Source organism: Epinephelus fuscoguttatus, linkage group LG11, assembly GCF_011397635.1.
Source record: "Epinephelus fuscoguttatus linkage group LG11, E.fuscoguttatus.final_Chr_v1".
Lineage (NCBI taxonomy): Eukaryota > Metazoa > Chordata > Actinopteri > Perciformes > Serranidae > Epinephelus > Epinephelus fuscoguttatus.
Window position 1 is genome coordinate 21,578,067 of NC_064762.1, and position 25,466 is coordinate 21,603,532.

General features: G+C 41.0%; 1 protein-coding gene across 1 annotated transcript in view; it reads left to right on the plus strand.

Moving 5' to 3' along the window:
* Positions 1-2,504: 2,504 nt before the first annotated feature.
* Positions 2,505-25,466, plus strand: part of ezrb (ezrin b) — a 42,856-nt gene continuing 19,894 nt past the window's right edge. Inside the window, exons 1-6 of the mRNA XM_049589922.1 lie at positions 2,505-2,628; positions 4,580-4,688; positions 12,673-12,756; positions 20,194-20,289; positions 23,023-23,297; positions 25,321-25,404. Coding sequence (XP_049445879.1) covers positions 4,677-4,688; positions 12,673-12,756; positions 20,194-20,289; positions 23,023-23,297; positions 25,321-25,404 — 551 coding nt within the window. The 5' untranslated portion in view covers positions 2,505-2,628; positions 4,580-4,676. The remainder of the gene's footprint in view (positions 2,629-4,579; positions 4,689-12,672; positions 12,757-20,193; positions 20,290-23,022; positions 23,298-25,320; positions 25,405-25,466) is intronic.

A 25,466-nucleotide genomic window follows, 5' to 3' on the forward strand; every position in this document is an offset into this window, starting at 1 on the left:
GATACGTGGCTGGTTGCCGTTATAGTTTGACAGCGCCTGATGGCATCTGGGGGTAGCGTGGCAGGACAAGGTAGAAGTTAAGGTGGTGAAAGTCAGACTGGGGCGGGCAGGAGGGGCCGTGGATGGGTCCAACAAACACCGACTTTCATCCAAGAGAGTGGCGTTCGCGTCCCGTCCTGATGTACACTTTAAACTGATACAGAAAAGGTCCAAATTGGTGCATAGAATTTGCCAGATTTGAGGAAATAAAGTTTGACTCTCAAAATATTTTGAAGGAGTACTGCCATACCCCCCACTGAATATGTTTCCCCTCATTGTTCAAACAAATCCTTCACCCTTGATTGGGTGCAGGATGTGATTTTGCCATGTAGGACATGTTGTTGGATCAACATCCCACATTGCATTCCTGGACCAACATTGCAATCAACCAGTCACTTCACAAACTGAAACTTCTTCTGAGCTAAGCTAGTTTTCAGAATTGAAGGAAGTAAAATTTGATGAAATCCTCAGAAACACTAGACAAAATCCTTATAAGCTACTTCACGGTTAGCAAGTTAGCTTGCTAACTAGATAGGCTATGCTAACAAGTAAACTTGCTAATAGGCTAGAATATTTTTTAACTAATATTAAAAGTAAGGACAATATCATTTTGCAGTTGCAATGGACACATTTTCCCTCCTTTTCTCAAACCCTGTTCAAAACATTTTTTTTGCAACATTGAGTTATTTTTGACTTAAACAAATTATGCAGGGTAAACATGACAGTGTGGTCCCAGGTCAACACGAGCAGTCTTAACTTGAAAAAATAAAACAAAAACTGTTTTGAATAGGCTAAAAAAATGGGGGAAAAGTTGTTAATCGCATGTATTTGCAACTGAAAAAAATAATATTACCCTTGATCTTTGTTTGTAAACAATGACCTGGCCTACTAGCAAGCATAGCCTATCCACTTAGCAAGCCAACCCTAACGCTAATCCTGCAGTAGCTTGTAAGGATTTCATGCAGTGTAACTGAGGGTTTTGCTCAATTGCACCAACTTAAGTTTGGAAAACTAGCTTAGCTCAGAAGAAGCACCAAAGAATTTTGAATGACGCACAGTGGCGGCATGCTGATGATGTCAGAGAGCTGTTATTGGTTGATCACACACGTTAGATGTTGATCCAGGAGCGTATCCTACTTGGCAAAATCATGTCGTGCTTGGGTGGGTATACTAAAAAGGCCCAACCTGATTTTGCCAATTGAAGTTAATACAATTGAACAAAATCCTCAATAAAATTGAAAACAAAAAAAAACAAAAAAAAAACAAACAAACTTGTAAATGTGTTAATTGCAGGAATTTGCAACTCAAAAATTGTATTATCTTTACTCTTTGTTAGTGAACATCTTACTTGTTAGCATAGCCTACCTACTTAGCAAGCTAACTTGCTAACATCCTAGCCTATTGGCAAGTTTACTCATTAGCATATCCAACCTGTGCTGTGTCTCAATTCGCGTACTTCTGTACTTATACTTTCTATTTTGAGTGCAGAAGTGCGTTCACACTGAGAAATATGGACGGACCACTTTTCAAACTGGAAATGGGGGCTGAGGACTGTGCGACCGTGAACGTCGCTGCATTGTACAAATTCATGTAATTCTGCACTAGGCACCACTATATTGTTGTAGGGTATAAGCCAGCAGTATGTTCGTTGGGTTAATTAACCAGTCTGTAATGATTTGGTACCGCGAACGATAATGCGAATGCTAATGCTAGTTTGCTAAGTAGCTAATTTGTGGTTGCCATTTCCGATGAGTGCACAACGGCCGTGTTTGGTTTGAGACAACACTACCCTTTAGAAATTTGCGCAATACGCCAATGAGTACATAGTGCACATAGTATACTACATGGAAGTGTACTAACAGAAGTATGTGATTTGAGACACACCACTAGTTAGCACGCTAACTCACTAACCCTGCAGTAGCTGAAAAGGTTTTTTTCAGTGTTAGAGGTTTTTTTTTTTTTTAAATTGTACTAACTTCATTTTGGAAAACTAGGATTTTTGAAAGAACCACAGAAGCAGCACACTGATGATGTCAGAGGGCTGTGATTGGCTGATGCAGTGTTGGTCCAGGAGCATGTCCTACTTGGCAAAATCAGGCTGTGCAATAAAAAAGGCCAGAAAAATGTACACCTGCTGTATTTTGGCTTTCAGGTTGCAGCTCTTGACCTTTTTAAGTTGTGGGTTTTATGTGCCCCTCTATCTTCTAATAATGCATGACCTTCAGTTTCCATGGCAACGACCCCCAAACATACATCTCTGACTGATGTGGTTGGAAATTCAAAGCTACAAAATGGCCCTATGTAGCTGGGGGAGTCCCAGCTTCAGTTTAAATGTCCCTCAGGTAATAATGAAACTGTTCTTGGTTTTATGGGGAAGCCCCTGAGAGTCCCCTGCAGGTCACCGGACCCTGGGTCGTGATTGTGAAACGCTGCGAACCTGCGCTCCTCCTGCCTACCGGTGACAGCAGGAACAGGATCACCACAGTGGGATGGATGAGCGCCATATTGCGCCTGGCTGAACAGAGGGAGGGGAAATCTGCGGCTGAGAATTCCGGACAGTCATCTCATCTCCAAACCTCCTCGGCTCCGGTAAGACTCTGACTAAGAGGATCACCTGTGTGTTGTGCAGACTGCAGCCTGCGTTAGATCAGACTCAAAGCTGCGCAGGAACACACTTTACACACTTTTGTTTCCGCGCACTTTGCGCTGCTCTGCACAAAGGATACAAATCTCACAACAGGTGTCTGTGGGATTACAGTGAGGATGACTGCAGCAAAGAGGAAGCGTCTGCTCAAAGGGCAGCAGCATTAAAAACACATACGCTGAATGCTGTGACAGTTTTACGATTTGTTTTATTGTGAAATACATGTCCTCTATCGGTGCCGATCAGAGAGGTGGAATTTCTCGTTTGCTGGGCTTGAATCGTTTCACTGTCGCTGTGGGTGTTGTACCCAAAACATAGACCGTGGAAATACACCCTCAAACTCACCAGTTTATCACATTTTCTTTTAATGTAACAGCCTCAAAATGTTGTATGTGACCTGGGCAGTGACCCTGACCACCTGTAGTGTGATACAACACTGTGTTTTTGGCCCTTAAAGCGACTTTATGAAGCGACTCAGACCAGCTCAGGTGTAAATGGCCTCCATGACTCCCATGATTTGGGGTGTGGGCCCTGTTAGTAACTGAGGGTGTCAAAACAAAAGACTAAAACAGCACAGGGCGGGGACTATAACTTTATCATAGCTGGTGGGGACTATAACTTTATCATAGCTGGAGGGTGAGGCACATAGAGTACCATATTTAACCTGCCTGGTGTGTGGATGATTCACCAGTGACAAGGTAGAGCACAACTGCAGGACTTCCGGTTTTAAATTTCAGAATAAAATCATTAAGTGTAACCAAAAAATGATTAGGCTTGAATATACATTATTAAGAGAGAATTGATAAATAAATGATACTTGTTTTATAGGAGAGATATGCAGAAGGTCTTTAATTATGATAAACCTTTTTTTTTTAACTATTTAAAAAATGTATATATAGTCATTTGTTGAGAAATGATGCCTAACATTTTCCCACCATAACCTCTCAAATGTGAGAAATTCTGCTTTTCTTTGTTGAATATTATTTTACATTGGGTATCTTTGGCCTCTGGAAATTGTTCGGGGATATGCTTTACTCCTTTGTGATATTTTATGGACTAAAATCAGATTCAATTTATCAACTGTACTTGACTGATTTATTAAAAATAAAAGCAATCCTTGGTTACAGCCCTAAATTCATATTTCAAGCAAAATGTCACTTTGAATTAAATATATCTTTAGGTTTTGGACTGTTGATTAGAGCAACAAGCAACTTGAAGATGTCACTTTTGGCTCTGAGAATGTGAGATGGATATTTTTCACCATTGTTGGACAGCTCATAGTCAAAATGACTAGTTGATAATATAACTGAGATAAAAATCAATATTTTAAACGGTGGTATAACTGTTTATTGTTTCAGCCATATAGTTGGTTGGTTTTGGTAGGTTTTAGGTAATAAAAAAAAATCAGCAATATTGTCAAAAAAAAAAAGTTGAAAATAAATAATTAATATTGAAATTGACTAAACTAAAATTAAATCAAAATTAACTGAATAAAATTTGGCTGCAAATGATGATTATTTTCTACCTATAGTTTTTTGTTGACCAATATGGTAGCCAATAAATTTTCTGTCGGTTGACTTATTAAATAATTGACTAATACACTAATCATTACAGCTCTAAATGTTTAAAGTTAAAACTAAAGATGGAGTTAGTAAAGGTTTCCTGTGGCGAGACTCCTGGCTGGACTCAGGGTCAGTTGAATAGACTCGTGCTTTTATGTTGAAGTCCAGACCGGGACACTTCCGGTGTTGCGCTAGCTAGCCGCTGTTAGCTTGCTGGTCGTGGCGGTGATTCATCCTGATGACTGTCGCTCGCAGGAGTGCCGAGCTGCTCTCAGCCGGGTTTAAGTAACGCCGAAGTGGCTGAAACTCGTTTCTCTTCTTTCTCTCTTTTCAGGAAGGCACACGGAGCACTCGTCTCTCTGTTGGACACACTTTTTTTATTAAATTAAATTTCTCAGCTCCTCGCACAGAGCAAGGAAAAGGACGGAAAAATGCCCAAAGCGGTGAGTAACGTTAGCTCTTTGATTTATTGACATTTTCACTCACTGCTTGTTGTAACACTGCTTTAAGATCAACTGAAACAGGTAGTGGAGGATTCATTCAGCTTAATCTTCTATTTTATTAAGTATTTTCTCACATTAAATAGCTAACTAGCTAAATTATATTGAATTAAGATTACTTTGGTTTGTAGTGAATATGTGGTAAATCAATGGAAGCATATTGAAATTGATGCTATTGCTCTATTAAAGTATAATATTTAGTGTTAAAAATGTCATAACAGTGATTTTTTGAGATTTTGTGAATTATGTTACTTTTTAGTTGCTAATTTGGAAAAATATATCACTTCCTGGGAGTGACAGATGTTGAAGTGATGCTCCCAGAGTAGTTACCTCAACTTCCAAGCAGTGTGATCACTGAAACTGTTGACATGTCAGTTTAATTACACGTATTTAACTTCACGTCACATCTCTTAAACTGTCTGTCAGCGAGCCAGGAACAAAACACAAGGCTATAACCTACACAGGAGTACATTTACAGGCTGAACCACAGCCAGAACAATGTCATATCTCACTTGACTGAATATGTAGTTTTGTCACAGAAACCTACAGGATCAGTAGGGTCTGTGTAAGAGGGGAATGCCGCTCCTGTCACATGTGCTCCTCATAGCCCTCAGGGTGTCCCATATGTTTTCAATGAACATCATCCACTTTGCTCCAAAGCCAGGAACAAGAATTGCCAGATTCATATTCTAGACACGGACAGTGAGGCACTGTTACAGTGTAGGTGGTCATAGTCACAGGATCTGTAGCTTTGACATCATTCTACATAATGATGTACACATCATAAACATGGAGGGTGGAAAAATGTCTTGTTTATATCCTCAGGAGTTTGTCTTGAATACAGGGTCCACTCTGAGTCTCTTGAAGTTGTTTTTCAGCCTGAAATTTGGGGTTGCTGTCCACTTAAGTGTCGGTTCCCCATAGTAATCTTGGAGTCCTGGTGAAAATGGTGACTTATAGTGTTTACAGCACTAGAGGCTTTTCATCATCAAAAAAAGCAAAACAAAAGTAAAAAAAAGAGAGATTATTTGATGAAACCGTCCTGTATATGCGAGCAGGTTTTTGCCCTCAATTACTCTTGATTCATTTTGCCCCACCCCAGCTATTACATTCTGTACAGTTGCACATGGAGCACATCCCTCCCTCAGCTCACTGATTGTAAATTTCTAGCATGACAGCCTATTTGTGTGATACAGTATAAAGGGAAATGAGATGGAAATCTTTTAGACATGGATATGAATTAAACATCTTGCTTTTTTTTTCTTATTATTTTGACTTTTCTCTATTTATTTAAAAGCAGAATAGAAAGTCCAGAGTTGCCTAAAACACACAGATACTAAAGTTTGATAAGTAAAAGATTTGAAAATGGAAAGATTTTGGTAAAAAAAAAAAAAGACAAAAACAGAGGCATAAATTGCTGCTTAAACACCACTCACATCATGACAGAGACATGCTGCTGCTGAACAGAGCAGCGTATTGTGATGACAGTGACCAAGCCCCTGGTCAGTATCATAAAGTGTGTTGTCGGTTTGTTTAGAATGGCCTCATGGTTGTCATGAGCGTCTCCGTGGAAATGACATCATTACTGTGTGATAGCGGCAGCACATAGAGTCCAGCTGCCGCAAAACAACATTTTTGGACGTTAACGCCAGACTGTTTTCTTTTCCATGGTATATTTCCTTAATTTCTGATGTTCGCCTCTGGTTGACTGACTGCTTAATAAGTGGCCTCATTACTGACACAACATAGCATAAATATCAAAAGGACACTAAGTCTGTTTTAATGAAGTTGCTCCTTTGATGCTGTTTCCACCGGAAAGCTTCATACTCTCAGAGTAATCCTGCAAACGCTGAGTTTCACTTTTAGCCATGGTGAGATATGTAAATACGGGCTTATATTTTGAGTCCTGTGAAAAGTGTGTAACTAGATTACAAGTTTGGTGAGTGTCAGAGGCTCAAGCCTTTAGCTGGAAGTATATTATGAGTGTGGGAGGCAGGGGATGGTGGGATGACTGGAAACAACACCCGAAAGCCACAGTAAGACTTCTAATAATTCTTTTCAATATGAATTAATGCACTGATGATTCCCTCAATCCATTTACTGTTGAGTCTGTGCAAAAGTAGTGAAAGAAATGTCCTTGACAATTTCTCAATTTAAAATTTGTCCACAAATCCAAAGGTTTTCAATTTACGTTCATATGTGATAAAGAAAAGCAGCAAAATTGCACAAATTGAGAGAGAAATTATTCTGCATTTTGGCTTGTAAAATGACCAAACGATGACAAGCTTCGGTTTAATTCCCCACCCATTTGTACAATATCAAGTTAAACATGATATATAAGTGAAAAAGTGATAATAAATACATAAATTAATTAATGTCTTAACTCCTAAAACTAGCTGTAATTATCTTGTTTTTGTGGAAAAAATACCCAGAACCCCCTCAAGTGTCTCTCTTAGGGTGCTAACTTACAATATCATGGTAACAGTCATTTTCAATGGCACGTGAAAGCAGGCACCTGTTAATTGACCAGTACATTTATTATACAACTTTTATTTTTACTCATACAACATAGAAGACTAATTGGGGAAAAATGCACCTGTGTCTTCAAGGCAAGGGATTTGAGTCACACATTTTTGGCTGTGAGACATATACTGTACACGATGTCCAAGATTTGAAACCAGCATCCTCACCCCATGTCCTTGTGTTTCTTTAGCACTAATTGTCATCTAATACAATGCAGTGCCCCCCAAAATCTTTGAAGCAAACTTTCAGGGTCATAACCTGACATCAAAAAAGGTTGAGCAGTCATGAAATCTTACAAGGTTATGGAAAAGTTAAGGAATGTCATCGTTAAAGTAACTGTAGTCCCTGAAAAGCAAAGATCAAAGAGGATAAAAATGCTAACTTGCCTCAAACGTGATGCTAACTGGCACTGAAACCTACAGGCAGTCTGAATCATTTCAGCTCAGATACTTGGCATCGTATCAAACATTCCAGCACTGTTTGGAAAGAGAAACTTTTATGATAGAGGACCGTGACGCCCAGCGGCAGGACGTTGGACCAGATTTGAGGAGTAGTCGAGGCTCCTGTATTGGTGCTTGTGTGACTCATGTTTCACCTATCTGAATGACACATTGTCAGAGGTAAAGGATCGCGCTCCTTGGCTCTCCCCACAATCCTGTTTCCTCGCGGTCACAGCCCAGTGACACAAACCATACAAGGCGTGGCCACGATCAACATGGATGGGTGTTTCCTTTTTCATGTCCAATCCTATTGTTAGTATTTGTTCTTTTTAAATAATTGATAACTCAATCATGCCTGGAACACCCTCATGACCTGTTCCACAAATCCAAAAATGGTTCAAGTCCTTTGACTCCCATTCTTCAATTACATGTATGTACGCAATGGTGACCTGTAGCCTGTAAAAATATCACTTCCTAAAACCTAAATAAAGCAGACAATGGGCCAGTTCTCCCCATCCTTGTTGTTCTTCTTCTCTAGACTCAAACAGTGGCAGTGTTTTATGGTTATATTACTCTCAAACCATTTCAGTGGAATCCCCATGGTGACTCTGATTGCAAAAGGCTCTTGTAAAACCATGCAAACTATGCAGAGGGTTAAAAGTTGAATAGTCTTCACAGAGGAATGCAGTGCAAGCTATTCACAATTTAACTACTGAGGTGATGACCACCTCATTTCTTTAACCTGACCCAGAGCAGCTACTTAACCTCCCCACTGAAACGTCTGAAGGAAGGATACAGATCGTGATTTTATGGGACAGGGAAGGGCTGGTTCGGACTAGGAAATATTTGACATTCTTGAGGGACGGCTTGATTGATTTACAAAGTAGCACCTTTTCTGTCAATTGACGTATTGTTGAATTGACTAATCGTCTCAGCTCTAGCTGTAAATGTTACCGTCTTCTTGATTCATATTTTAATTTAGATTTGGGCCATTAATGTTTAAAGGGAAAGGATTAATGATAGAGTTTCCACCTTTGCATGGAATACTGTGATCTAGTTTTTCTAGAGTTGCGAATATCAAAACCACTCTCACGTCTGTATGTCTGTGAATATGTAGCCAGAGCCCGGACACTGTAAGCTGTTAGCTATAGCTCTGTCCAAAGGTAACCAGCACCTCTAAAGCTCACTAATTACCATATATATAAATTGTAGGGGTGTAATGATACTCAGAAGTCCTAGTTTGGTTCATACCCCACTTTAGGATTCATGGTGCTGGGTCATTTCAGTACAGCGGGAAGAAAACCCCAAATTTGTTTCTTTTCATTCATTTTAAACGCCCAGTGATAAAAGTTTAAACACAGATAAAATCCTCCTGCTGGGGACTGATGTTACATTTTATCCACTGGCAACTTTAGCAAACACTTAGACTGTATGAACACAGAACAAACACTTTCCTCCAAGACAACACGTCATAACAAGATATAAAACTGAAAGCGACTCTTACACTATGAAATTTAAAACACAAAATAACTAGAATAATAAAAATTAAACTTGTGCACTAGAAGGGGTGTTTCAGTTACTTTCACCGTGGCTATATTTAAACATTCAAAGTACCCCAACATTTATCATCTCAGTGATTGGCCCATCTGGGTGATGCTATCGAATGTTCGTTAGCATATTGGATGTGTTCATTCACATAGGCTTACCCTACAACGGTGCAGCAATGCCAATGCAGCGTTCTTGTCTTATGCACAACTGTCTCTATGTCGCTGTTCCAGTGGATTGGGAACCCGTGAGTGGGTCTTTCAGCTCTGTTGTTTTATTTGCACTCAGCTTGCATACCAATCAGCTTCTCCACATTGCGTGCATCAATCTACATACTGTGTATTGTGCATGTGGAACCGGACCACAGTCCTAAATAAATTGACATTTTTACACTTTGGTTTTTTTTTGCATAAATTAAGCAAATGACCTATAACATGTTAATGAGTGATATTCAGAGGTGATAGTAAGAAGATTTTTGTTGCGTTTTTTTGACAGAGCTGCGCTAGCTGTTTCTAGTCTTAATGCTAAGCTAAGCTAATCAACTGCTAGCTGTTGCTACAGGCGCTATAGAGTAACGCAGACATGAGTCCTAAAACCCAGAAACGAGTTAGCATTTCAGAACTCGGCTCCCTTGTGTTGAAGTCAGTGGGATTTCTGTCATGCCTGAAGTAGGGTCTGTAGTTCACACAAGCTTAAGAGTCATGATATTTTGTTCTGCGACATAAAATAAGTCAGTAAATATCCCACTCTTTTATTTTGAAGCTTGAAAAAGGCGGTTGCTAACAAGTCACTGAATGAGACTACAGAACGTCATCACACACCGACATGTGTAGTTCATTTATAGCCTAACGTTAACTTTTTACCTCTGAAGAATATCTTGCTGAACAAAACCTGAAAGCATCATAAATGTTTGCCTGCCACAGAGCCAATTTTCTGCAATGAGCTAAAATCCCATAGGCTTGTTGACGTGGGAATCAGGACGATGCTAACTTCCACGGCAGCCTACAAAAAACGTCATCCCTGGAACACTCTATTAACTGTACAGATGTGAGAGTGATATCTGTCTTGTCATGATTCCTAGCAAGAAAGCAAATAGGCGTATTACACATAAATGTCAAACTCTTAATTTAAAATGTTATTTTTTTATGGGACAGAAAGTATTTCAAACTAAGTGTTTCACCATGAAATAACCAAGAAATCCTGCACGCTGCTGATCACATTTCGGTCATCAGAACTGTGATCTGAGGTTTTTACTGCATCCACTGTGTTACCATAGAGCCTGTGTTACATGTTGTTATTGTTTCTTGGTTACCAACACTTTGTACCTTCCACCAGTGAGTGTTAAAATGTGTACACGCTTTGTTAGATTTGGGAACCACTGCTCCTGTAGCTGAAATAATTGAGTCCGTTAATACTGTAATGACTCGTGAAGCAGGGGTTTATATGGTTAATATGCACGCCTGTACTTTCCTCTGACTAAAGTTGCTCATTGTGGAACTCTGGGTCCTTGCCCGGTATATTTTTAGCATATGTGTCATGTTTTCTTTACCGCTCTGAATGGCCCCAGTTTATTGTGAGTTACCGTCGGAGGACTTACTCTGAGATCAGATATCACTCACTCAGTGGTTTCTGTTGGCTTGTCTGCGCCACACATTCACATGTTCCATTCTCTGCCGGTTAGGGTGTGTTTTTCTAGGTGCTCCATCTGTAATGGCTGTAAATATAGACCATGATGTTGAATGAGGCATCCCAAATCTGTCAGAGCTGCTGCTGCCCAATCACTTTTAAACAAGGGGAGTTTGAAAATATCACGTATTAAAGCAGTTTCTGATCACTTCTGCTGCAGTTCTGTGGCAGTTTTAGGTAATCTGGCTCTGCTGGAGTGTAGATGATGATAGTGAGGGGCTGCTGGGGCTCTGCAGCTGAATGGGGATCTTTGTTTTGCTGTGCAAAGTAAATGCACTGCTTCCCCTCCTTCCCCTGCTCTTTAGCTACGACTCCAAGCTGGTATAAGCTTCCCTGTTGGACTCTGAAAGTTTCAAATTATATGCACATGTGGCACAGCGGGACAGAGCTACAAACTCTATGTGAGTTGTTGTTTGTAAAGCTAAGTTTGCCTTGCCACAGATCCTGGGTTTGGATCCCAAGCGAGTCTGCTACAGCAGGAGACACGTGTAGAAAAAAAGGGGGCATCCTTGAAAATCCACTGTCTAGACTACTGTGTTCTTACAATATCCTGGACAGCGCTGTGGTGAGGCGCTTCCCATCCAGTGCTGTGATTGGATTTGCCCTCTGTGTAGGATTTAAGCCTGTCAGTTAGTTGCTCAGCCTGTGTAGCTTCCTAGGAACCGGTGGAGCTCTGAATCACCAGACTAGTCACTGCTGCAGCCCAGACATCCCTTTTCCAGTGGGCGTCATTGAATTTGCTCAGCGCTGCTCACAATGGGCTGGAGATGAAAGATGTCACTGGAGGGCTCTGTTAGCAGGCTTTCTCTCTCCTCAGCCTGTGTCCACTAACCCCTTTGTGTCATTGTCACTGAGCATTAATAAGTTCAGTCAATACTTTGAGGGTCTTTTCATAACCCCCGCGAATACCAGACATTTGACGTTATACCCACAGCGAGGACAGCCAGTATGTGCATTACCTCAAAGCAGCTATTGTAAATATTTGTGCATTGTTGCATGGCCTTTGTGTGAAATACAGATGCCATTTGCTGATTACTAATCAAACTTACACCACGGAATATATTGTTTCCCTCCATTATGGGATGCAGTTGACGTCAGCCGTCATTATTCTGTGCAGTCATGCTATTTGTAATGTATTTGTAATGGTTTTGAAATCGCAGATTAATCACTGGGGTGGATCACAATTTAATTCTCTGCTCACAAGGCAGGTTTCAGTCAGATGGAACACCTCTTTTTGTATGCACAGGCAACTCTGATTAATCATTAACCAGGGAGCTGAAAGACATGCCTCTTTTTCTGTGAATGGGAGTAAATGACTGAAGTAGCTGCCTTATTTTAGTTTACTTCTCTTCAGTCTAGCCATCCAGAATAACATCCACAGTGGCTGTTTTTAGTTAGTAAATTACAGCTGCAGTTAGCGATAGAGGTGCCACCTCTTTGTGTGTTCCATAAAATCAAAAGTTAAACCAATCACTGAATATTTGTACCAAAAACACCTCTGATTCTGCAGCAGAATTCCCTTCAATCAGCCCGTCTGGCCTCTGAGAAAGCAGAGATAAACACAGAGCCCCATGTGTTTACTCTGCAAATACACCCCCTTACCAAACACGCACACACACACAAACACACCAAAGCAGTGTTGTGCAGTCTGTGTAGGCCCTTACCTATGAGAACCTCTCTGTAGCTCTGGGTCAGCTTTTGAACTCCTGTTTTCTCATGTTTTTTTCACACAGGTCAATGTTCGCGTCACCACCATGGACGCTGAGCTGGAGTTTGCCATCCAGCCCAGCACCACTGGCAAGCAGCTGTTTGACCAGGTACAGTGCATATCAGTTGTGTTTTGACCTCTAGCATCAGTGTTGATCTGTAAATATGTTATCAGTGTCACTTTGTTTTGGAAACAAAACAATGTGAGAATGATTTTGATAATGATTATGTCATTTTTAAGGGTCAGATCAATACAAGTCACACAGTCACACTCTAGTGGTATTTATACAGTGTGACATACATATACAGTAGGTCATTTGTAGAGTAAGAGGAACGGTCACACATTTTAGGAAATGAGCATATTCGTTTTCTTGCTGAGAGTTAGGTGAGAAGGTTCATACCACCCTCATGTTCATATAGCCCCTGTCACACATGCACTGCAAGCCTGAAATTATCTATATATCACCGGGAGGAGCTGTATGTAAGAACACAAATGTCCAAATCAGTTAAATCTGACTTTAAACTTTATCTTGCCGGCTCCCTTCTACAAGGTCTGGTCAATGTCTGATGGAGCCCATGTGCCAATAGAGCAGGTAATTGTCCAGAGAATTCACAGCGAGTGAGTGGGCATGTTGAAAACGTTGCTATCACGAGGCTCGCATGAAACCGATAGGAAATAAATATCCACTGAAGAAGAAGAAGGGGTCGCTGACATGAAGACGGCAACTAAAATCTCTAACTGTAGAGATAACGAGATTCTGGAACTTTTGTCCGAAAGGACAGAAGCCGAACTGCAAGAAACTCTGTCAATGTCTGCATCACTTCCTGCCTTCTGCACGCTCTACCTAGGCTAACGTAGTATCTCTAGTAGGTGAGAACACGTCTGATAAAGACGATCTCCTGTTGTGCGCTACGTGTATGAAAGGGAAAAGTCCAGGGAATCAGGTCCGGACATCGTACAGAGTTCATAAAAGAAAGCGGCTTATCTCTGTATGAAGCTACAGCCAGAAGCTTGTTAGCTTAGCATAGTTTAGCACAAATATTGGAAACAGGAAAATGGCTGTCCACTGGCACCTCTAAAGCTCACTAATTAACATCTATCGTGTGTTTAATTTGTACAAAAACTGATGTTTAAAAACAATAACTTGTGGTAGTATGAAGGGTAAAGTGTGGGACTATTTCTTGGTTGGGAATATTTGCCTGCCAACCAGCAAGGACTCCAGTATGTTAGCTCTCCCAGCTAAGAAATAGTCTGGTGCATAACTTTCTATTAAACTGCAAGTTGTCATTTTGACATAGGTGTTATTGTACAGATTGATCAAACAAGATTTAACATTGGAGATTTACTCACTGAGCTTTAGAGGATATGGTCAGTGGATTTAGATACCTTTGGACAGAAACAGGCCATCTGTTTACTCCTGTTCCCAGTCTTTATGCTAAGATAAGCTAACCAATTACTAAATCAATATGTAATGCACAGACACGAGTCGTATCTATCCTCTACTTCAATCAGCAAGGAAGCAAATAAGCAAATTTCCCACATGTTGGACGTATTTTAATGTGTTATAAGTGTTTCGTAAATTAAATGAATCTGTTTGTTCACATCTGTGATTTAAACCCAGCTATACTTTGCTGTTACTTTATATTTCTGCTACCGCTGCACAACCTTCATTATCTAACTTACTGGATTGACGTCACTGAGAGAGGTCTGTGTTAGGAAAAGGAGAAAGTGTCTGCCCTCATTATCATCCCTTCCAAAGCTCTTTCCATTCATTACATCCAGGTCCGAAAAGTTATCTCGCACAGACGAGATTACAGGAGCTTTGGGCACCGAGTGTCCTTATCAGTCTCTGTCTTCCCACTGAGCTTCAGGGATTATAATAAATGGGTTCCTGCGTTGAAAAATTGCAGTTTAACAGGCGTGAACAAAGAGAACTTGAGACATTTATTAAACTAGTGATTAATAGCAGCAGTGAATGAAGTCTGTGAGGAAGTTGGAGGAGTGCAAGGTGTGGCCACGTTAATGGAAACATAAAAATGAATTCTTTCTAGGAAATCTCGCTCACATTTTCTTATTAAATCTTATTATTTATGGTTGTTTAGAGAAAAATAAATCATGTTTATAGTAAGTGTCACTATCATTTGACCTTAAATCGAATGTTAGCTGTTTCATCAGGTGTGTATTGAACATTGAGGCAGGTTACCGTGTTAATGTTTGTCCATTACACCGGACGTGGTTTATGTAATAACTAGAAGTGGTAGTATGAGGTGTGGTATTTTGCTCATGACCTTTGTGGCTCCAGTTAGTGACCACTTGTAATATTGTCAAGTGAGCAATTTTAATTTCCTTCTGCTGTAAAGATACTGTTGCAAAGCTCAGCACCTGAAATCCAAATGTGGATGACATGTCATTAGCGTGAGCTCATCTGAGGCTGTGTGACTGCACCTTGGGAGGAAAGGCATTGTTTTAGCCATTTCCTGTATAACTTGTTTTTCAATAGCAAGCGTAGCTGATTGTGTGTGTTGTGGCAGCATGTCTAGAACATTTTAGTCAAAAAAACATCTTAACAAAACCATGTTGATGTTAATATCCCTAAAAGTTACTGCTATAACAGCAATATTGAGAAATTGGTGTGTTTTGTGTGACATTGATGCCACCTGTTTGTGTATGGATGACTTTGGCTAGTTTTGACCAAGTCGGCACTTATGACAGCGCGGGACTTAAGCTCTGGAGCTCTTAATGTGTGTCATTGTTAAAGGAAAGACTAGTTGAAGACCTAGATATTAGCTTTTGACATCTCCCTATTTATAGGTGTTGGTGAATTCCCCCGCCTACTTGTTAGAATGGCTCTTAGTGGGGTGTGCCGCAGATAATCACTCACTCCCTGTGATAGTGTCAGAGACAGTTCAGTGCTCTATTTTGGTGCAATTTACTAATTTGAGCACGGGAAACTGTCTACGAAGCCTCGCTTGTTGTCTTTAGTCCAAGCAGCCGCTCACTGCGTCCTCAGTTTAATTCGGCTAACGTTTAGCGGTCGTGTCCCTGAAGTCTGTCAGCAGCATTTAGCTTTAAACGGGTGCTTTGGCAGTGATCAGCTGCAAAGACACAAGTACACTCACACAGTGTTAGACAGCTTCTGTGGAAATGCTGAGTAACAGCAGTGAGCTCATTTCCAGGGCGAGTGTGAGGCCTGGTTGTGGCCCGTGCGGTCCGCACTGATCATAACCTTGTGATGCTGCTCTTAAAGAGAAACGTCTGCCACTCCCCTACACACCCTCGTGCAGTTTCACTTCCATTTGACTGCTCGCTGCTGCTCGTTTCATTTTGACGTGAGCCAGAATTAGAAAAATCCCAGCAGCTGCGGTTTACAGTCAATGTATTGGTTAGTTAAGTCTGTCCTCAGTGTGCTCAGGCCCAGTTGCCAGATGCTCTCTCCTGTGTTCATGTGGTTACAAAAGGCTTTCAGTTTCAGCTCTTGAGAACTGTTTTGGATTGGTTAAAAGCAGAAGGAGGATTGAAAACATGGCCACATCTTTTAACAGTTCAATAAAGTCTTGAACTGAATCCAAGTCTGAATAATCTGGCTGACAGGTGGTAGAAGCAAAATATGAAACAAGTTTACTTATACACCCAACCCACATGTCAAAGCTGCCTTCAGAAGTTGCTGCAAAGCTGTTCCATTTCAAGAGAGGGAACTAATCACATGGTGGGTTTTTCATTGTGTTGTAGCACTGGAGCAGAACTATTCTTAGATATTAAACCCTTTGTAACACTCCCTTTACTGCGCAGTTACAATTAATGTGTGGTCTGACAGCAATAGACCCATTTCCTCTGGGCCAATACCCCCGCCCCCCCCTCCACCACCACCACCACCACCACGAAACACGCTCCTTCATCTTTGTGCTGGTCCCTGTTTGGGGCCCGACTGGTTGAACCCCTCCCTTCCCCTCCTCAATTGCTGGAGGACTCCACGTTATTCAGCTCGGAGGATGTAGTGAGTAATGCTGTTTCAGCCCAGTGGCATTCCTCTCTCTCACCGCAGGGCTCGGGCTCCCATAAACCAGGCGGAGAAACTTTCACTGTCTGTCAGATCGCTGTAAGACGAGGCTGCACTCTGAAGTCATGCTAACTGCTCCTATGTGGCACTGCAGCTTTTGCTCCTCAAACGAGTCTGAAGTGGGTGGTGACACTGTGACTCTTAAGAATTTGTTGAAAGGTTTAGCTTCTTCGACCTGCCTGCAACGGTTTCACTGACTTCACAGTTTTTTTAAATCATTGCCAGAATGAGGTAAACTTGGAGCCCCTATACTTTATACATGTCTATGGATTTAGGTTTTCCAGGGCAGGATTTTTGCAGAGTAACTTAAGGCATTGAAAATCTTACAATGAATTGAATTCGGTCTCCGAAAAAAGGTCTTTGAAGGTATTGAAAAGTCTTACTCTTAATCCACAAAAGTCCTAAACAGTTTCTCTAGTCTGGAGGGTGGCATGACTCCTATCTTTGCTGAGATGCACAGCATAGCACTGCGACACATGTCTTCCAGTTTAAATAAAGGCATTGATTTGACCCCTGCTGGATCAGCAAACTTTTTGTTGCTGCCATGACACAGGTTAGATGTAACGCTGAAGGACTAGTTCCAGAGCCACTATCCTTCCGGTGAACGGTCAGTTCAGAAACATATTTTAGTGCCCTGTTTGGCTATAATATGAGAATTTATGAATTGGAAGTAGGCCCTTTTCCTGTATTGTAAAATTGGAGGCTGAAATACTGCAAAATGGGTATTAAACTGCATTCTCTGTGGTGTTAAAACAGTCTACAAAAGTCTTGAAGTTGTGAGTCCTGTGGAAACACAGAGTTTTAAATTGGAGTGTTCTGTTTTCATTAATCTTACTTTGAACAAATATCTGAGGTGTGAGGAGCTCTCAGCGTACACCGGAACTACCGAGCGACCCATTAAAGTCGAGGCAGCCTGCCAAAGCAACCTGCTGCGATGTCAGTTTAGTAAACCTGCGTCCCCAGATTCAGATTTAATCCTCCTCTAATTAACTGCTCTATTTTCAGTATCCTTTACCTGCAGGTGTTCATAACATGTACCGCACGTTATTAAAGCTAGTTTTTCTTTAGTCAAGTTAAGTACAATGTTGTTTAAAGTTGTAACTTCCCTGCCAAGGTTGCTCCAAACCTCTCTACAGAAGCTTATCCCCTGAGAAAATGGTGCATGTAGGTATCTGTCCGTTAGCCCACTCTGTTTCTCTGCCTCTCACTCTGACAACCCTGAAGCCACCATGAAAGGGCTGATTGTTTTCTGAGGCCTTATGAGTTTCATTGCAGGTGAGATGCAGCCTCTCTCATTTCAGGCCCCCTTATCGTGCTTGTGGTTGTTGCACTAAATATAATCCATCAGAAAGGTTCCCTGAATCAAAGCTATTCATTTTTACTCCCACAGGTCAGCCTGCCCTGTATTTTGTGTCAGCCACTAAAACTGGGGGAGTCTCATTTTAATTTTAACCTTGGCTGGAGCTTATCACTGGGAAAGGGCTTGGCCAGAGTGCCAGCGTGTTGATTCAAACTTCACCCAGGCAACTTAACACCTCACCTGGTGACTAGGTGGGGAATTTGGCAGTGATGCATTCAGAAAGGGCCCGGCGCAGAGGTTGTCCCACTTGACAGCACATACACACAAAAACATGAATTCCTACGCAGTGCTGTTGGAAAATTGCTCTGCCTCTCTGGAGGCCATAAAGAGCCTCTGGTCATTGAGGTTTTGCCTCAGTGGAAAATGGTAACTCCTCTTGCAGCACAAGTGATTATTCCAGATCTATAACTGGGTTTTCACTTTCTGCCTCAGCTGCCAGTGAGAAATAGGTTAAAACAATCTTCAAATTGCTGATCTGAAAACTTTCTTCTCTTATGTCTCCAGTGTGGTTGAAATTAAAACTGGACTCTTAATCTGCCTTTTAGACGTTAATAATGAGTTTTAGCTGTTGCAGTTTTGCCAGAAAGTAACGGCAGACTCCCCCCGCCTCACCCCAGCCCTCTCAGTCTGTTCCTTGAGTCAGAGACAGGATGCTGGTCATGCAGCACGCCCTCGTTATACAGTATCACTCCTCCTCACTGGTCAAACAATAAGGCCACTTTGTTAAAGACCAGTCCTCGGCGTGCTCGTGTGTGCTGTGGCATATCGCAGAGAGATAAGTGTTAAAGTAGAGAAAACACTCTTAAAGGGATATTTCTCCGATTTTTAACCAGCTCTGTATCGTACCAGTGTGGGTAGCATGTATAAATGAAGTGTGGTAAACTTCCCTCCATCTTACTAGCGCTCAGATCTCCCTGCTCATCTCTCAGCTGGAAGATCTTTACTGACTCTAGAGCTGTTATCGTGATTATCTCGTTTTCATAGTCTTTGAAAGCCAAAATCATAATTGAAAATATAATTTGATTACTCACTGAGCTATAATGAAAACAGCCTAGTTGCAGCCTTAGTGCCAGTCTCAAGAGATAAACTCTAAGAAAGATCAGTACAAGGACTGGTTGAGTCTCAGTGACATCCATGTAACCATCTCCATTTCCAGAAACACATATTTGCCAAACTGCCTTCAGATGACAAACATACAGTGTTTTAAAGTGTACCTTTATTTGTCCTGGCAGTAGTTGACCGTTTGTATCATTACCGTAGCCAAGTCCGTACTCAGGCCTGGGAATGTGTAATGCTATGAGGGTGTTTCACCAGATTAGTCTGGTACCTGAGTATGTCACATTAAGGTTAGTTTCTTTGGGCTTCGCCAGCATTTGTAAAGTCTTCAAAGGCCTTTTCATGACTCCTCGCTCCGCTGTAAAGGAAGAAAGGCATCAGTGCTCCATTCATGGGAAAAATTACCTCATTGATTTTTGAGGTGTGATCTCTTTGTGTTGACTCCTACAGTTACACCACAATCTCATGGTCTGTTTCCCAGAAAGAGCAGGTTGTGAATTTCTTTGGAGTAACAGAGTCTTAAATCTGGTCAAATTTAGGGAAGTTCCTGCTTCTCCTTTCTTAAGTTGATATTACATCACTTAATCATGTAGACACTTCTCTCATTACAATGTTCTTGCCTTGAAACTACACAAAAGTTCCTGGAAGATAATATTATCTGGAGAGTGTTTATTGACTTTTAAATTCATTTTGTAGCCAGGTCATGTTGAAAACAGACACTGAGACTCTTTTCCTGTGTGTTTTGAGCTGAAAGGATACGTTCATTAACAGAAAAATAATTGTTTAGGTCATTCATCAAGCAAGAATAGTAAAAAAGTGCGTAAGTTTTTCAGGTTGCAGCTTCTTAGATGTGAGGAGTTGCTGCATCTCTTCGTAATATATCATACTACTTTTTTTTCAACTTTTGGTGAGACAAAACCAAACATTTAAAGACGTCACCTCAGAGATTTTTGTCAGGGCAGTTTCTCCACTAATTTTTTTAACTTAAAAAAGTTAATGGATAAAGAAAATAATCATTTGTAGTGGATCAAATGTGTTTAAAGACTTTTCTTGTTTGTTCCTTGTCTGTGCAGGTGGTGAAAACAATCGGCTTACGTGAGGTCTGGTACTTTGGCCTTCAGTATATGGACGGCAAAGGTTACTACACTTGGCTAAAACTGGACAAAAAGGTAAGATGCATCTTTAAAAAATGCTTAATTTGTTCGATATATTCTCAAGATAATCCTTTCGTCTTCGAAATACTGAAGTTATGATGGTTTGTAGGTTATTATGGTTTCAGGAAAAAGGATTCCAGTGTGTTTTATACTTCACAATTCGATCATGAATCATTTTGATTAAATACTTGTAAGAAGTCGACCACATAATGTTACTTACACTGCCATGGATTTGGGGTTAATTTGTTTCAAAGGTATTTTTCTTTAATAGAGTGAAATTCCTCTGTCATTACACATCACGATACCCACCACCTACATACCTCCATGTTCATTTCACTCAATGTCTCTCAAGTATGTCCCAGTTTTAGCAACACCTCCCTATGAAGTCAAATTCTATGAACAATGGAGCAAGAATGCATTCTTTCTCAGCGGCAGTGTTTGCTTTCGAGTCAATCAGTAGCCACTCTATTATGAATATATTCACATGCTGTATTGTGGCTCCACTTCCGATATGGCAGCTAATTTTGTCCGGGTTCCGTCTGCCAGTGGGTCAGAGCGCCACACTTGATTATTTGACGGGAGTTTGAACTCTTTGTGAACCAGACCTGATTTTGGTTCTTCTCTGTTGTCCCTGAGTAAACATGGGTTACTGTACCTTGACTAACTGTTTGTCCCGAAGCTGCTCACAATCCAGCTCGTTTAATCTGTCATGCAAAGAGTAAATCAACCAGAGGAATGAAGTCAGGCCTGCAAATAAGCAGAATTCCAGATGTTTGAGATTGTTTTGGTATCGCAGTTTCTATATGATCTACCAAGCCCTGCAGCTTTGGGTTCTGCTTAGGTAAACTCTTGAAGAGCAGCTCTGCAGATTTTACACATCAAAGCCTGTTTACAGGTCTCGAAAGGTACAACTTAATATGTGAAAATGTTATATAAAACCTTTTGTTGCTCCAGAAATCAGATGGGGGTTAGATCTGAAGACTACAAGTTTGAAAATCAAAGAAATCTGGAGTTAAAAAGAAGTGAGCTTACCAGATCTCAGTAGCTCCTCATCTTTGCTTTGGGCTAACGGCTTGATGCTACATTTATAGCCACAAGCATAACACACCTGAATCTATATCATATCTGTCATTGCTCAAGTTGCATCGTAGGTAATGTAGGCGTAAGGTTTTGACAAGAAAGAAGAATGGAATAAAAAAAGGCGATATCTCCGATTCTGCTGCATCGATTTTGAGCCTTATTCTTTTAAATTGCTCAACATGAGGCCGACTGTTATAGGAGTGTCATGCTTAATTGGTTGTGTACTATTTAAAACATACACCTGACTCTTCTGGCTCCTATGCTTAATAGTGCAGCATTGACCACAGTACAGACTGTAAAAAATACAGCAAATAGATTAACTCTGTTTCTGTCTAATCTGATGAATGTCTTCCGGACTGAAACAAATGTAGGAAACCATGCTAATCTATCTAGAGAAATGTTGAACGTTGCCTATTTGCACATTATAATCATAAACAGGGTTCAGTGGGAGAGAGAAAGGGTTATGCTTGCCTCAGTCAGCAGCAGTAAACTGTACACTGTGTGCTGACGCTGCGCTGCAGCTCATCAGCACAATGCCTCGCTCAAGCTGGAATATTCCTGGCCCCATTCTCTCCATCAAGACCGCTTGGTTCCTGTTTTGAAATTAGAGGAAGAGGCACATTGTGTAAACACATACTGTAGCTCGGAGTTATTAAAGTGTATTTCCACTAAATGAGTGTAGTAGATCCCCTTTCAGTAAGGGCAGTGCAGCCATGAAACTGCAGAAGTCTGAGTTGTTTCCTAATTTATAAACTTTAACTCAGAGTATTTCAGGTTTTCAAAGAGACATGATTCATATTTTTGCACTAGTAAAATAAAAAATCTGTACTGATTAAATTTGAAACCACCATTTCTTGGCTCTAAAATCTTAGAAAATAAAAGTCTTGATTCATACCCTGTGTTCAACTGATAATACTTAGTACACTGTAGCTTTGCCAGCTGGTTGACATTCTGGGAGTAGTGTGCTTATTCACTTTCTTCCCAACAGTTTTATGAGGATATTGCTGCCAATCTCAGGTCTGTGTGTTAAATATGTGTTTGGAGCCAGCAGCGGTATCTTAACTTAACATAAAGGGTGGAAACAGGGAGAAATGACTAACCTGATTCTGCCCAAGCAGCAGCCTCTGGGGCCGAAAAATGAAGCCAACATGTAAGTGTCAAAAGCTGCAGTTCCTCTAATTGCCACTAGAGGCTGGCTTCAAAAGCCAGTCAATCCCCATTGACCCCCATGTTAAAATGCCCAACTTTACAGCAGAAATAAACATGTTTACAGCCTGGTACAAAAATGGCTGTGGACTGTCTGTGAGGCATCACTACACTCTATGAGTCAAATCCACCTTTTGCTCATTTACAGCTCCACCTTTGTCAAAAATGGTCCAAAAATGGTCACTTTTAGCTCTAAGAATCTAAGATAGTGACAGCCAAAAAGCCACACTTGAGGCTTCAGAATGGGACTCCACAAACCAGTGGGTGATGTCACGGTGGCCACATCTGTTATTTTTTTATAGTCTAAGGCTCTGATCTTTAGAGGTGTTGGTAAGTAGATTTTGTTACATTCAGACAGAGCCAGGCTAGCTTTGTCCACTTTTTCAGTCTTTATGCTAAGCAAAGCTAGCAGGCTGCAGCTACATATTTACAATACTGTATATTGTTGTTCTTCCTCTCCAGGTGTCGTCCCAGGACGTGAAGAAGGAGAACCCGCTGCAGTTTAAGTTCAGGGCCAAGTTCTTCCCAGAGGATGTGTCCGAGGAGCTGATCCAGGACATCACCCAGAAGCTTTTCTTCCTGCAGGTGAAGGAAAGCATCCAGAGCGATGAGGTTTACTGTCCACCAGAAACAGCCGTGCTGCTGGCCTCCTACTCTGTTCAGGCTAAGTTCGGAGACTACAACAAAGAAGTCCACCAGCCAGGATACCTGCAGTCTGAACGCCTGCTGCCACACAGGTGAGATGTGCCACGTGAACACGATATCTCAAGAATACCTTAAGGGAATTTCTTCAGATTTGGCACAAAAGTTCCTTTGACTCAGCGATGAACTGATTAGAATGTGGTGGTCCAAAGGTCAAGGTCATTGTGACCTTGCGTCCATCTTATTCTTATGAATGCGATACCTCAAATATGCCTCAAGGTAATTTCCTCAAATTTGGCACAAACGTTCACTTGGACTCAAGAATAAACTCATTAGAATTTGGTGGTTAAAGGTTACTGTGACCTCAGAAACATGTTTTTGGCCATAACTCTAGAATTTATATGCGAATTATGACAGAATTTCACACACATTTCTAATAGGATAAAATGAAGTGATGACATTATAAACCTCAAAGGTCAAAGGCCAACTTCACTGTGACATCATAATGGTCTGTAAAACACTTTTTTGGCCATTATTGAACATCACCTCAGGAACAGAAGGGTCGCAAACTAAATTGGTGACTCTAATCTTGGGTGCCGACCTTATAACTGTGGTAAATGTATAGATCTTCTGTGCCTTCGACGGGAAGACGTGTGTTAGACATCGTAAACTTTAACTGTAACTTGACAGGTTCGCAAAGGCATATAGCTACAGGGTGGTAATTCTAGTTTCATTAACGCCTAGATCAAAAGGCACAATGTTGTTTAGTAATACACTTGGCCTATTAAACTGAAGCAATTACATTTGGCTCAGGCAGGAAATAATTTTGTTTCTTAAGGTCAGATTATTAAATTAATGACAGATATTTTATAGAAGGAAGGAGCGAATGCCGCTTCCACCCTGGAAGCCAAAGAAACGATAAAAGTTTTATGAGATACTGATGAATCTGAAACATTTGAATCATTTGTGGGGGGGTTTATGTGCCATTTATTCAGATTATCTCCTTTTGCCAGTGAGTAAAGTTGCCGTTTCAGCTTCTAAGACATGCATACATAGATAAATGCATACATTCACGTGTTAAAACTCAACATAATGGAGTATCTTAGTGATTGCATCAGAGCGTTCAAGAGGATGATCAAAGCTTTATTACATCATTAGTTATCGCACAGGCCACTAAGCAAGCCAAATGCAGAACGAACAGTGTGCCAACATAGTTCTGCGTTCTTTTGGTGTTTCCGTTGTTGAAAGCAGACAGCAATTTGGCTGGGTGTGTCAGGGACTGCTGACAAGGTTTCTCAATTGAATTGGCTCCAGTCATCACCTGCAAAAGTCAGGAACTAGCAACGATATTTAAGTGTGACAAAAAAGCAGCTCAAATATGTCGTCAAGGACGTGATGATGTCTCTTTAATTTACATGTCTGGACTTACTTAAAGTCTGGTGGTCATCATGTTTTCTTGTGTGAGTTGTGTCTGTCCCATGTGTCCTGAGGTGGTCACAATCTGCAGCACTGCTGTTGATTTGCGCTGCAGAGACTGAAACTCTGTGGGGGAAAGCATCCACAAGAGGACAGAAGTTTCTATGGTCATTGTAGACTTCTTGTTGTCTTCATGTTGTTGTTGTTTCAGCCCTTGATATGCCATGTTACTGCAGCTGTTTTATTGACGAGATGCCTTTTAAGAATCAGAATTTTTCTGCTCATTAGAGAATGTATAGTAAAAATTTAAACACAAAACAAATAAAGTGTGTTAATATGGGATTTTAGAAAGGGATATGTTGGTGTCAGACGGTGCAAGAAATGCATCAATCTTGACTCAAAGTTGCAGTGTGCTGCTGGAATGCCAGTAGTACACACCCTCTTGAGGCTTTGCTCTCAATGTGGCGCAAGTCACGGTGAGAGAAAAGTCAACAATACCAAAGTAATGCAGACAAGAAAAATAAAACACACACACTCCACCAAAACAAAGTTGGACTTTGCACAAGGCAACGCTCGCATGAAAATGGAGGCCTTAATGTTACTTATCAAACCAAAGCCAAAGATGTCAAATTGTCTTGCCTGTTTTTGGTCTCTGTAAGGTGATGTCGCTGATCTTTGCTGCTGTCTTCTCTCTTTCTGCAGAGTCCTGGAGCAGCATAAGTTATCCAGAGAGCAGTGGGAGGAGAGGATTCAGGTGTGGCACGAGGAGCACCGATTGATGTTGAAGTGAGTGTCTGTTTTTATGTAATCTAACTAAGTGGAAATGACGCCAATGCAGAAGTGCCAAA